Genomic DNA, 15,170 nt, shown 5'->3' with positions numbered 1-15,170 from the left:
ATGGTAAAAGCTACTCGGGTAAAAATCCTGGAAAAGGAAATCGAGTGGAAAGAGTCGACCTAACTAAGTATGTATTATGTTTTTTCATTCCTAGCTTGATCCTGATATTTGAAATCATATGATTTTCCAAACAGAAAAATAAGCCATAAATTTTACAGAATAATTTTGATATTTTCCAGTTTTCTACACTCATAAATGACACTAATATTGTCTTAAAATTAAATCTTGCGCACATTGAATTTTTTGCAAATACTTATTCTGAAAAATTCATTTATTAATAGTACATTTTTAAAATTCTCAAATTCATTTAATGATTCATAAAAAGCAACTATCTTGTATATATTTTTTCTGTACTAAAACTGCCTATATAATATACATAGTATTTAGTACCTTCTCGGTATGCATCAACGGTTGTATAATAATGTTGTATTTTAATTTATTCATTAATGGAAAGTTAAGTGTAATTTATTGATTATTAATTTCTTATTCTGTAGGCTATTTTAATGTCAGTAAAATTGCCTAAATATTTTGAATAAAAATTGTTTTTGTAGTATGTATTATAAATATTATATACAAATGTATGTATTTTCAAACTGTTTTTTATTTACCTTTTTATATCTGCCCCTAATATTGTAATATAAAGAATATTTATGTAGCAAGGTGAGTCTTCGAGATAGGATAATAAGAAACGAAGAGATTAGATAAAGACCCAAAATTGCTGATGTCATGAATCGTGGGGCAAAATGTAAGTGGCAATGGGCAGGATATGGCTAAACAGGGACACACCAGGCAAACAAAGGGTGTGTCGGAAGGTCACCTAAGAGATGGACTGATGACATTGTCCAGATAGCTGGTGGTGCCTGGATGCGGAGGGGTCAAGAGAGAAACGAGTGGAAGAAGTTGGAAGAGGCCTATATCCAGCAGTGGAGAGAGGAAGGCTAGAGAAGAAGTAGCTAGAAAAAACTACATAACATTATTTGATGTAGAATAATAAAACACGTAATAATAGTAATATTTTTAAGAAAGAGCTGAACAACAACGTAAGAGGTAGGAAGATCAATGGAGTTGTAATCAACAATATCAAGTACGCCTACGACACTGTTTTGCTGGCAGATACCATTACCGATCTTCAGGAGCTGTTAAATAGTGTGGATGCATTTGGCGAACAACTGGGTTCAACAATTAATGTTGGTAAAAAAAATGGATAACATTTGGCTGACTTGACTACTCCGCATTTTCTCTCCAATTAAAGGGTAGTGATATTGAAAAGGTCGACAAGTTTAAGTACCTCGGCGACATTCTCACAGAGACCCTCGACTCAGATATAGAAATTAAAAGCAGAACCGAGGCAGCAAGAACTGATTTTAACAAAATTAAATCCCTCTTCTACAATGATAATCTAAACTTGAAAATAAGGCAAAGATTGGTCAAGTGTTATGTGTGGTTTGTATTGTTGTATGGATGTGAGACTTGGACTCTGAAGGTGAACACTATAAACAGGCTGGAGGCTTTTGAGATGTGGTTGCATTGCAGAATGCTTAAGATATTCTGGACAAACCTGATAATGAACTCTGAAGTCTCAAGTCTAGAACAAAAAGAGAACTCTTAATCACCAAAAAAGTTAGTAAAATTTAGTCTCTTTGGCATATAATACGCGGAGAAAAGTACCACTTGCTTCATTTAATTTTGAAGGGCAAGATTGAGGGTCACCGAGGAGCTGGAAGAAGACAGATATGTCCTGGCTGCGTAATATACGAGACTGGACTGGCTTCAGGACTATGGAGCAGATTTTCCAGGCAGCACAGGACAGAGAGACTTTCGCCAGAGTGATCGCCATTTTGGGGATACCTGACAGGGCACTAAGAGAAGAATAAAATACATTGTATTGTCATCTTTTTATTTGAGTACATTTCATTAGATACAAAAGTATAAAAATATTTCATTATATATATTTACTTTTAAAACAATATTTTATTTATTTGGAATCATAAAGAGTCAGCAGTAGTAAGTAGCTTTACCATGTTTTCACTAGCAATTTCTTATAAGCCATATAACAATTGGTTTTAATGTGAACTTAAAAAGTTACCAAAAGTGACAAAACATTATGTATTATCAGTCACGTTTGTGGTCAGCTGTCAATTTGCAGTTAGTTTATCATAGAAAACTCTACACACGCCATTTAGTTTTATTTTTTTTTCCTAAGTAATACAAAAATATTTGAAGTAATAAAAGACTGAACATATCCAAAAACAAAACATTTTATGTATTTTTCAACACATCACTATTCTAGTCTGGTAGTGAGTGAACCAGTTACATATTCAAATTCATCTGATTTTTAGCTGGCAGTTTTTTTCATTTTGGCAATGTACATTATTTATTTTAAGCTTTATGGAATGCAGATATGTATATCATAATAATTACGATCTTGCTGTTAGCATTTTTGGGGTACTTGCGTACTGTTAATCATTCAATTGAATTTCCACACTGCGATGCTCTCCAAAATGTTTACACCGAGTTGTGAGAATCTCAGAAAACATATCTCTATACAAGCCAATAGAAATCCGCAAACATAAAATAGCAATTATTTTTAGTATATAAGGAAACTTTATAAATATTTAAGTTAGTTTGTTTGAAAATGTCCTAACAAGACAAAACGCGTCACAATATACCCTTTGTATATTTTATAAAAAATAAAGTAGAATTATGATCCAATAAACTTGTTTTATTTTGGATACATTACCAAATTAAATATGGAATTCTACCAATTCTCTGCATACACAATAAATACATAACTTTTGAACAAAATGAAATTATTTCAACATATAAAGAACTTTCAATATGAAATAATGATTATTTTGATAATAATAGTACCTATTAAAATAGCATATCTGGGACTACTGATGATTTTTGCATTAAAACAAAGTGAATTTAAGATTTTTATTTCCACTTTAAAAATGCATTTTTATGACGAAAGTGGACTATTAAGTTACAGATATATAAAGTTACACTTATGTTAGAGTGTATGACTTCATAAACAAGGACATTGTGATTATGTCGTATTGTTTCATATTATGTGGTATTAACATAAAAAATAAACTTTCATAGGTTATGACACATTATTAAATTATACCAGCAGCAATGTATAAAGGCACTTCTGACAGATTACAATAACATTGTGGCAGTTTGTTTTTAAAAGGAGAGTAATTTTAAGCTAAATAATAGAAAATAAAATAGATTTTTCACATAAAATACTTCTGCAGAAATAAGAGTTATTGATAAAATATTGTGACTGCACTTATAAAAACATTTGCACAGCGAAAATAGTATGTTAACGGACATGAATACATCAAAAACTGATTTTTGTTAAAAATCCGACTTATAATAGTTCTGTATCTAGCCAACGAAATATATTTTATTATAATTAATTGGCATTTCGAGGCTCACCCTATTAAATTAATAAGTTATTTAATTAATTGGTCCCTTTACGAGATCAAACTTCCAAACTATACACAATATTACATATATACTTATTATTAAGAATTTCGGTTATAGTATTAACATATTAATATGGATAAAAATTACATAACACCTATTACTCTTTGAGTGGATTTCATTCTAAAATTGGAGAGATTTACTTGCATATTATATTTATGGAATTTTATTATATCTCAAAGTACACACTATCTAAGGTTGTAAAAATTCTCAAAAAGAGTTATAATATTGTATGCATTATATGCTGTCCAGTCTTTCCAGTAATAAATTTGATGATTTCAAATTTAAAGAAATATATCAATTTAATTATAATAAATATTATTTTTACTACCTGCAAAAAAATAAACATTTTAAGAATGCTTTAGATTATGTGGTTGACAAAACTATAGAAATATGTAGATAAATTATAAATATCTATAAAACTTAACATAAAAATAGTGACTTTGAATACATATAAATAATGATGGCTTCATTTCCACGGAGGTTTGGCATGCCTATCTAATTTTCTGTCATACATATCAGTATTTCTATCACTCGTTGGATATTCTTCATCTTCTGTATATTTGAAATTGCTCGGATCACCCATTTGTTTAGAGTTTCCGCTATTTTCTTCACTTTTAGTATACAAATCAATTACACCGGGGGTTTTCTGAAGAAGCTGGAAATTATATTCATAATATTTATAAACAATGTTTCGAGTATGTCCAAATGCTTGTTAACAGGCTGGATTTCCTTCCTAGGGAGTCACTCAGATCCAAACTTGTTCAATTTACATACTGTGTAAGATTTAGGGTGAATTGGTTCAGCTAGATGAATCTCACCCACATCGATAAAGGTTTCAGCTCTTTTACTTCATAAAAATCAACAGGTGGAAGAGTTCAGGAAATGTGGATGTTTTTAACATGGGCAGAATGGTGAATGTTATTACACAGTGTGTATAGTGGCCACTTAAACCAGCCAATGACGGATCATAAGCCCTGTACAACCCTAGACAATCAACAAGTTTGTATATTTAAAATAATTAGTTTGGCACTGACTATTTTTAGATATTTTTGAAGTGTAATGCACGTTCCTGTACTGTGTAGTCAATACTCATGCAAAAATGAGAGATTTAAAATATGAAAAATTTAATATTCATAAGCAATCTCATCAATCAACTATATTTGAAGTCAAAAGTGATAATATTTTAAATATAATCGCTTGATATATGAAAAAAAACATCAAAACTTAAGCGAGTGGACCACCCCTAACAAAGTCCCGAGGCGGTAGTACTTGACTGTTTGCCTGAGTGACACGTGAAATTGTCTCTCTTGCTCACGAATGTACCTATAGACTATAGATCATCAAGAGTGGGACATATCCCAACATATTGGAGCGCATAAAATTATACGTACCAAGCAACTATTTGAGAGCTAGGCAACACAGACCATTGGTTCTTCCTGAATGCAGGATAAATTTACCTTTGATGATGCCTGTGGGGATAATGATTGGTCTGTTGAACAGCCTACCGAGAGAGATGGATCTTTTCCATGCTGTAATTACCAGCTTTAGACTCTTCCTCTCTAACTATGTACAATAATGTGTATTAGTGACTTATTCATCTTTGTTTATTTACTGTTTTTTTATGGACTATAAGTTGGACCTTAATAATCTATTGTGCTTTTTTTTAAAAACATGTTTTTGTAATTACAAATAACATAATTTATGTACATTGTAAATGGCAGTACAGTTAAACCTCAATTTAGCAGACTTCAATTTAATTTATGTTTTGTGGTTCAAGTCCTTACAGGTACACATTTCTTTCACATTCTTGACAGATTACATTAAAACCAGGAAACAGGTGGCAGTCAACTTATATGTGACACCAATTTGACATTCACGACTAGGCTTTTACTTTCGCTTACAAGAGAAACAACATTTTTTGGAATTTTAATTCAGTATTTTACTCAAATCAAACACATTCACTCACCAATTTTATATAGCGTTGAATGTCATCTTCTTTTAAGTGGACATCACCAAGAGAACCACTGGTCATAGCTCGATTTGATTGCATCTTTAAAGGTTTTTCAAAATGTTCATAATTAGAGAAACATTCTTGGTCTGTACTACTATTAGCAGGATTACTAGATTTTATATTATTCAATGGATTCAATGCGTTCTTAGAATCCGAGTGTTTTAAATTCTTATTTGAGACTTGATGAAACCCCGCTGTTGTTTGGGATTCTAAAAAAAAAAAAAACCATCTTTCTATTTGATATAAAAATTCATTAATAAAAGTAATGTTTTAAATATTACAATTAAATAACAAAGGGATATTAATTACTAAAATTATAAAACATAGGGATATTTCACATTCAGAATGCTTTAAAAAATAACATATTTAAAATCCTGACAAGGATATCCTTACCTCTGTTTTGTATAAATACATTGAACTCCTTAATAAATATACCAGTCTCGAAGATGTCGCGAAAGCGATGAAACCAGTCACTGGATATTCCAAGTTTGTGGATTAAAGTATCACTTGTGTTTTATTTATATAAAAAATTACAATGAACTTCCATCAAGAATTTTCACTTACAAACTTAAATGTTCCTGACAAGGAGATAAGCATTACCTGAATTATTTTGAATGTTTTGTGGATCATTAGATGGTGCACCGTTGGTAATTATTTTAAGCGCTTGCTGCCATTGATTCTCCATGACACTGTGTAGCTGGGCTGCTATTAAACCTCTGCGATTTTTATATGATGCCAGTTTATCCTGAATATGAAAATAATTGATATAATAAATAAACAAAAATCACATATCAAAAACTAATTATACATTCTTGTGGTATATTTTTACATACCTCCAGTTGTTTGATTGTCTGACAAGATTGAGCCAACTGAATCCTGTACAGCTTAATTTCTTCTTTATGTTTTTCCTCAAGAAGACTGACTTCCAATTTATGCCTAGAATTTTTGAATAATTCCTTTATCAAAAATGTTCTCAGTAGAAAACAAGAAAAAGATGGCTTTGAGAGTCCACAAACTTCAGTGAAAATCGAATGCAAATATTTAGTATGCAACGAAGCCGGTTTATCAACCCATGGTATATCAGAGGCTGAAGGTACGTTCTCTGCTCAACCACAACTTGATTCCAACCTTAAAAATGGTCCCTAAATTGAGATATTTTTCTGATTCATAAAAAAGTAAAATAATGAAGAACTTACTGCTGTTCTATTTTCTGAAGTTGTTTAGCAAACTGTACGGCTATTTCTCGTTGTTTATTTTGCATTTCATTATCCATCAAGCTTTCAGCTGCATTCAATTGATTTTGAAATTCGCTCAATTTCCCCATCACAATGTTTTCCACTTGCTTTTGATAAAAGGATTTCATTTCATTCTTTTGATCCACCATTCTATCTTTACTGGACTCAAATTCGGATTCCATTGATTTCTAGTGTTAAAAATATTTATAACAGTTATCATACTTTGAAACAGTAGGTAATATTGTTTTGATATTTTGTAAATTTCCTGTCTATAGATAAAGTTTTCTGTCGGCATTTGTAAAAGAAAACAAAATAAAAGTACATTGTAAAGTACTCCTCAGCGCAGGTTACTCCAGCAAGGACACATTATGTTTTTGTTTTATATTTTGCAAAAAGTAAAAATGAATAAATAGATGAATAGGTATGCAATTTATTAAGTAACATAATAAATAAAAAAATAAGAAATAAATACCATTTTATTATTAGCAGAATCTAGCAAAGATTGCAATTTATTTTTTTGAGTATCTAAATGGCTATTTCTAGATTTTTCTTCGTATATTATTAAGCGTAAATCATTTCTCTCATTTTTTATCAAGGTTGTTTCATCCTGAAGACTTTCACATTCTTTCTTTAAATTCAATATTCCTTCATTAGCAAGAATCTGATCCTGTTTTAACTGGAATAAAATTAACACAATACAATGCAGGTGTAACAGAGTCAGTAATAGATAATAATGAGTTACATGTATGTACTTATATATTTGTAGGTATTACGTTGATTTTTAAATTTGAAATAAATTTTTGTTTTGGAATGGGATTCTAAAAATACTGAAAATAAATTCATAAATCTCGATAAACATGAATTATAATCAAATATCAATTTCAAGTCAAATTCGATAAATATTTTTAGGGCCTTACTTATTAGATTTCTTCATACCAGGTTTATATTAAGAAATAACTATACCCGGTTTAACTATTTATAACCGATATAAAAAAAAGCTTACTTATGAAAATATTTATTACCTAGAATAACAATTTACAGGTTATTTCATGCTTAATTTTTTTAAACAGCCAACACTTATATGTGCGCGCGCGTGCGCGTGTAGTAACTTTTATAACAACATAAACAAACGTCAAAATCAAATCGAGACTACTGCCAGTGTAATCGAGAACATAGAGAAAACCGTTAGAAAAAGAAATCAAGATTAGGAAGAAGAGGAGAAGTTAAACACGAATTCTATAAAACATTTAAGTTTGTAAGTGAAAATTCTTGATGGAAGTTCATTGTAATTTATTATATAAATAAAACACAAGTGATACTTTAATCCACAAACTTGGAATATCCAGTGACTGGTTTCATCGCTTTCGCGACATCTTCGAGACTGGTATCTTTATTAAGGAGTTCAATGTATTTATACAAAACAGAGGTAAGGCTAAGGAATTAATCTAATTTCTTAGCTAATTTACATGCTACGTAGGCCAAACGGGTAGAGCCTTTAAAACACACATACAAGAGCACATACAATCATGGTCTAATAATAAAGATAGTTCGAATTTTGCCAATCATTTAATAGAAAATAAACTTTCCTTTGATATAAAAAAGAATGTAAAAATAATTCATATTGCACCTAAAGGCCATAAACTTGATAAACTAGAAATTCTCGAAATTACTTAATGAACAGATAACACACATGCATTCTCCATTACTTTACCTATTGTAATATATTTTTACTAATGACTTTTTACCCTTCGTTTTTCAGAAATCATAGGGGCACTAAAAATAAAATACTTAAACTCATTAAAATAGCATTATACTAACTCATTAGTTAACCCAAAATTTTTTTTTTTTAAATATGATAATGATCCTTAAGATAAAAATAACTTTATTTAATTTACTTTCTTATAATTTTGAATTATCTATCCTTACCTCTGTTTTGTATAAATACATTAAACTCCTTAATAAAGATACCAGTCTCGAAGATGTCGCGAAAGCGATGAAACCGGTCACTGGATATTCCAAATTGGCGGATTAAAGAATCACTCGTCTTTTATTTATATAATAAATTAAAAAACGAATTCTATAGTTTATTTGTGTTTCTTTTTTTATCACAATTAATTAAAACACATATAATATTTTGGATATTATTTAAACAAATAATTCAAAATCACTTGAATCGCACTGTGAAGGTCGCAGGACTTCGAAATTGTTTAAAGTTGAAAAAAAAACTGATAAACTATCCATTTTGATTACTGAAAAATATGACTTTTGACAGATCGCGTGCTTATTCCAGCATTATACCACATAATTTGCAGGTATAAGTTTCTATGGTCGCTATCCCAGATTTAAACCGAGTTTAACTCTATGGGGGGTTTATAAGTAATACTTTTTTCTATTCCATCATTATTCTACCACTATTCTCAAGCTTAACTTTATACCCGATTTATAAGTAAGGCCCTTAGTATTCTACCCATAAATAAAGTGCAGTATTTCAAAAATAAAGAGTGTAAATAAAATTATTGGTAAGCTAGGTACTTCCTCTCCATCCCTGTTGTAATTTGTTAAGCTAAGTTTCACTGCTAATAAAAAGGGAATATTTATCACCCACTATCTTGAAAACTCTCATGCAAAATTCATACAAGGAAATTGCATTTTTAGGTTGATAAATTCATAAATTGTATAACAATAAAGTGTTTTATTACCTTTTCTATACTATTCTGCAGATTTGTAGCAGTTTCTGATATCTGCTTGTTTAACTGCACAACCAAAGCATTAGATTCTTTCAACTCCATATACCGATCGTCTTTATCCTTCAACGCTTCTTTAAGTTTATCAGTCTCCATTTGTAAATCGTGTATCGTTTTATCTTTATCGGCTACAATCATTTTAATTTTAGCTTGGCTGTCTTGAGCATATTGAAATGCTTTAGACATGTCGGATTTATGAAGGTCAGTTTTCTGCAAAATAAGTCATATTAAAACAAATAAGTTATAGAGTAATGGAATATTCCAACACAACACCATTTTAGTATACAAATATTTGATAATCTGTTGGACTGTCTATTATTGTTAAATGAGATCAACATTCGCATACAAAATCACACCACTAAAAACTGCCAAATCGTCGCTTTAGTTCATTTCTGTCCAACAGTCCATTTTTAACAAAATTGAGTTAAGTGTACAGGAGTTCTGAGAAAGGCTTTATTCATAAAATTCTTAGGGGGTTTTAAAACAAATTTTGTCTCGAGTTGTGGTCATTATTAATGTCTATTTTGTAAAAATAAATTTAAAGCTCTATTTCTGCAGATTTGTGTTTTGGTCTGTTGGATAGAAACGAACTGAAACGACAAAATGTTGTCTTAATTTTGGAGTACTATTATGCTTTTCATAATACTTTGGTCCGTATCCAAAGGAACAGTAATTTGGTACGCAATGATGTTAATTTGTTTAGTACAAATGTTTGTTAAGAGTTAGGTATTTTTGTTCAAAATAGTAATATAATTATTCTTTTGTTATTTTTTTCTTATATTTAGGTATATCCTAATATACCTAGTATGTTTTAAAAGAGCATTTTAGCCGTTTACATGTAAAAAAAACTTACTGAAAATTTTATTGTCACTTAATTAATGAAGTGTTCGGGGAAGGAAGAACAGTGACGAATACTTTGTGTTAAGTTTTTTGGGGGCTCTAGAAAATTTTTCATTCTCAAAGTAGGCGAAATAAGTTTGAGAACTTATGCTGTACCTATTGCAATAACTTGACTAATTATTTTTTAATCCTTTGCTATTTAGATGTCGTGACTGACAGTCATTAACCTCACCGGGATGGGATAGTCAAGAACCTGAGCCACAAAAATATATTTATGTATTTAAATAACATTATATAAACTGTTGTATTACCCCGCAACACTTTGTGAAAAGGTACTTCGGACAGAAATAATTCAATTCAATTACTATTGTTTAATTTTGAATTCTCTATCCGTACTGTTTCTGTATAAATACATTGAATTTTATAATAAAGATACCAGTCTCGATGATGTCGCAAAAACGATGAAATCGGTAACTGGTTATTCCAAATGTATTCATTTATTAACAAATTACAACAGGGATGGAGAATACCTTAAATAAGAGAATATGGAAGTCTAGGCATTTACATGGCTTATGACCTGGCATTGACTGGTTTAAGTAGCCACTTTACACACTGTGTAACATTCACCATTTTGCCTATGTTTGAACATCCATATTTCTTCAATTCTTCCATTTGTTGATTTTGGAAATCCAGTCTTTTGTCTACAAACATTTGGACAAACTCAAATATTGTATTTATTTACGCTTTATTAAATTAGTCCATACATCTTAAGAACTAATATAAACTTTTATTAATATTAAATTTGCTGATTAAAGTATCACTCATCTTTTATTTCTATAATAAATTACAATGAACTTAAACCAAGAATTTTCATTAACAAACTTGAATGTTTCAGAAAATTTAAATCACTCATTGAAGACACGAGTGAATGAAGGCATAATTTTTAAAAATGTACTTTTTTCAAAAAGTGGCTTTTAAGAGTGAATGAAAGTGTTATTTTATCAATAATTGTATTGGAGTTAAAAACTTGAACCCCAAATATAATATTTGGCTGATTTATATAGCGCCATTTTTGTAAAGATATCTCGGCTTTTTGTTTTTGTCACATAACCTCTTCATCCAATCATGTTCTCAATTATGAATATAATCTAATTTTATCGTACCTGCTTTAGATCTTCATTTTCGGACAGTACAGTTTTAAAATTAGAGTTTATTTTTTCAAGTTGCTGCAAATGCGCATTTTCTGCAGAAGAAACTTTGTTGCTCAATTTTGTCAGAGCATTTTTGAGTTTTTGAAGAGCATCGTCTTTGGATCTATCTACTTTAACTGCAATGGCGATTTTTTGTTGTTGTTCCAAAAGCTTTTTCTGAAGCTGTTGAATGATTTCTTCACAGTGCTGGAATAAAAAAAAATACAATCTGATTTTAAGAAACATATAACATTATTGGAAGTATATTTCAAAAATATTTTGAGATTATCCAAAGCTTCATAGACAAGTACTGAATTTAAGCCTTTTCAGTGATTGGGAATTATTAGAGATTATGGAAGTTTGGGCATTTACAGGGCATACGACCTGTCATTGGTTGGTTTAAATGATCAGTTTGCCCACTGTATAAAATGATCAAAATATGCTGCAATACTCAGAGTAATAATTTGCTTTTTACTTATAGAGACACCCTTTCACTCTATTGCATAGAACAGAAGCGTTCCAAATTTTTGGTTTGATTTTTGGTTTAACAACAAACGTGTAATGGACGGTTTCAGTTTGCGCTTGCGATTCTCGACCTAAGTACCGATGGCCCACTTTATTGCCGTAAACTGTAGCTGACTTTGTAATTGATAATCATAAAATGGTTTTTGTCCATATGGGGACTCTAAGCTGCAATCCAGTGCCCTATGCACCACTTACACATACAGAAAGGGAAACGATGATGGTAATTGTACAATAATATTCACCATTCTGTCTATATTTTGGACATCTACATCTAGGATTTTTGGAAGTCGCAAATTATATCCCTAAATTCTTGCTTTGTTTCAAGAGTGTGGAGATCTCATCCATTGATATTTACACTACCTATTCTATTAACATTTTTTATATTATGAAAATGTATGTTTGATATGTAGCAATGAGTGAAAAATAAAATCCTCAAGAAAGAAATAAATCAAACTAAACCAAAATTTAAAAATTAATTCCTAAGCACGGGTTTTCCCAGTGAGGAATACATAGGGCCTTACTTATTAGATTTCCTTATACCAGGTTTATATTAAGAAATAACTATACTCATTTTAACAATTTATAACCGATATGAAAAAAAGCTTACTTATAAAAATATTTATTACCTAGAATAACAATTCACAGGTTATAAAGTCAACACTGATAACGTCAAAGTCAAATCGAGACTACTGTCAGTGTAATCGAGAACAAACATGGAGAAAACCGTTAGAAAAAGAAATCAAAATTAGGAAGAAGAGAAGTTAAAAACGAATTATAGAGTTTTTTCGTGTTTCTTTTTTTTAATAATTAAAACACACACACACATATAACATTTTAGATATTATTTAAACAAATAATTAAAAATCACTTGAATCGCACTGAGAAGGTCGCAGGACTTCAAAATTGAAAAAAAACTGATAAACTATCCATTATGATTACCGAAAAATATGACTTTTGACAGACAGACTTTTCCACGTGCTTATTCCAGCGTTATACCACATAATGTGCAGGTATAAATTTCTATTGTCGCTATCCAAGATTTAAACTGAGTTTAACTCTATAATCGCGAGGTTTATAAATAATACTTTTTGCTATACCATCATTATTCTACCACTATTCTCAAGCTTAACTTTATACCCGATTTATAAGTAAGGTCCATTGTTAATTAAATTATACCGTGTATTCTGGTGATAAACAAATAATAATAATAAATAGAACGTAAATTAACATAAAAATATGAAAAAAAAAAGGGATTACCTCTCTTCGAAGTTTTTCTTCTTCAAACCTTTGTAAGTGGAAGACATTTTCAGGTTTAGTATCCGAAGTAACTCCCCACATGTCAGACAGGCTCGGAAGGTTGCCGAGAGACTGCTCTGAACCAAAACACATTTTACTAAAACGAAAATCAGTTTCAGACTCATTTGCCAAAGCGGCCTTATCAATATTAGTATCATTATCTTCGCAAGATTTTGGTTTTTCAAACTTATACGGGTCTGTCTGATCTTTGATATGTTGAGATGAATGTTCTTTAAAAGTGGGCTGGTGAAATATTCTAAACTGGTTATCTACATCGGGAGATTCGTGGTTTCTTTTAAAGGCTTCGTTAAATACTTCGTACCTCATTGCCAAAGTTTCAGGTTCTTTGGAAGTGCATTTCAAATAATCATTATTATCTTCTTCAAAACTCGGTTTCGGTTTTGACTTGGGTGTAGAAGTAACCTTTTGAACTATTTGCGCAGTCAATGTCTTGTCGGTCTGAGGAAGTTGAGTGGAATACATAATATCCCGCATTCCATATCCAAAATCAGGAACAGAATTCTTCAAGGATCCAATTTCGAAGCTGCTAACTTTATTACAATCGCTTCCTGATTTAGGAAGTACTGTCATTTGACTGAAATCCGAATGTTCTCGACTTTCGGGAATATTGTCTATTTGCCTATTTTGGAGAAAATTTTCACTAGCCCATTTATACATTGATTCTTCGGGACAATCGTTGGGACGATTACTTTCAACATTTTTCAAAAACTGGTCAATTTCTGATAAAATATACTTGTCCTGCTTTTTTTCTGGTGATAAGAAAGCACTTGAGTCTGAATCCATTTTTGACGGCGCTATTGGAGTACACGAATTTATTGAAAAATCACTCGGAGTTTCACTTTCGAAAGAGGAAACTGAGGACCATCTCTGTAAATTGGGAGGCAAAAATGTTTTTATTTTGTGAGAGGCTGGCGTTGTTTTAAATGTTTTTTCCAAAGAATTTTCCCCCCAATAATCTAGGTTTAAATAATGAATTGAAGAAAGATGAGAAATGTTGCGTTTACAATAAGAATCAACAACTGTATTCGATAGAGCAAGATCTTTATATTTATTTCGTGTATTATACTGATGTTTCGCCGGCGTATTGGCTTTTGATTTAGAATTACAAAAGCTTATAGATTCATTCCTGGTCGAGGGTTCCGAGGTTGAAACGTTTTCTAATTTTTCCAAACACAGTTTAAGCTTGTCGACTCCCACAGAAATATTTTTAAATCGCGTTTTTGAATTATTGTTGGGCAAATAATCAAAAGATTCTTCAGAGTCTGATGAAAAAATTAGAAAATGATCCGGCGGGATAAGCAGAAGCTCTTCTGTATCATCTGTATCACTCATTCCAAATATTTACACACAAAACCATTAAAAATGTTAAAATTAATCAATATTTACATAAATTATGTACGCACTACAAAATATGAAAACAACAAGTCCAAACAATCGAATCTGAGCATTATTAATTTATCATATTATTTTATGACACGATGACAGTTGCTAAGGGACTTGCGTTTTCCATAGAAAACTATAAATTAAAGGAGAAGACGATGATGAGGTATAAGGCATAAACTATAAAATGCACATGTGAATGAAATTATGGTGGATGGCGGATTGGGCGAATATTTTTTACACCTTCAGACTTTCATTAGATTTTTTCCATATCCTCTATATTTGCCTATGAAACCCTTCTTCCTTATTATTACTCATTACTTAACACTCGGAAAGCACCTTTTTGGTGGAACTAATTATTTACTTTTTATTTACATGGTTTTATTGATTTGAAATCTAAATATTTATTGATTTGAAATCTAAATATTTTCCA

At 30.6% G+C, this 15,170-nt stretch overlaps 1 protein-coding gene across 1 annotated transcript; it reads right to left on the bottom strand.

The window, feature by feature from the left end:
* Positions 1 to 3,815: 3,815 nt before the first annotated feature.
* On the bottom strand, positions 3,816 to 14,882 carry LOC148278298 (uncharacterized). Its single transcript, XM_088231611.1, has 9 exons — positions 13,298 to 14,882; positions 11,489 to 11,722; positions 9,441 to 9,695; positions 7,214 to 7,417; positions 6,703 to 6,929; positions 6,340 to 6,442; positions 6,107 to 6,251; positions 5,462 to 5,715; positions 3,816 to 4,150 (listed from the first exon to the last, which is right to left on the bottom strand). The coding sequence occupies exons 1-9, from the start codon at positions 14,687 to 14,689 to the stop codon at positions 3,962 to 3,964; spliced, it is 3,003 nt and encodes a 1,000-aa protein (XP_088087737.1). The 5' UTR covers positions 14,690 to 14,882; the 3' UTR covers positions 3,816 to 3,961.
* Positions 14,883 to 15,170: the final 288 nt, after the last annotated feature.

Source organism: Micrasema longulum, unplaced genomic scaffold, assembly GCF_059751315.1.
Source record: "Micrasema longulum isolate JH-2025_06_02 unplaced genomic scaffold, ASM5975131v1 h1tg000897l, whole genome shotgun sequence".
In the NCBI taxonomy this organism is placed as follows: Eukaryota; Metazoa; Arthropoda; class Insecta; order Trichoptera; family Brachycentridae; genus Micrasema; species Micrasema longulum.
Note: the sequence above shows the minus strand (reverse complement) of the source record. Positions and strands in the feature narration are given on the sequence as shown.

What these genes read in the sequence shown, in the direction of transcription:
- LOC148278298 (XM_088231611.1), bottom strand. Translation starts at nt 14,689, where the DNA reads ATGAGTGATACAGATGATACAGAAGAGCTTCTGCTTATCCCGCCGGAT. An exon ending in AAGAAAAACTTCGAAGAGAG is followed by an intron (nt 11,723 to 13,297) that starts GTAATCCCTTTT and finishes TTTTTATTCCAG; the next exon opens with CACTGTGAAGAAATCATTCA. An exon ending in TGCAGAATAGTATAGAAAAG is followed by an intron (nt 7,418 to 9,440) that starts GTAATAAAACAC and finishes ATTTTATTCCAG; the next exon opens with TTAAAACAGGATCAGATTCT.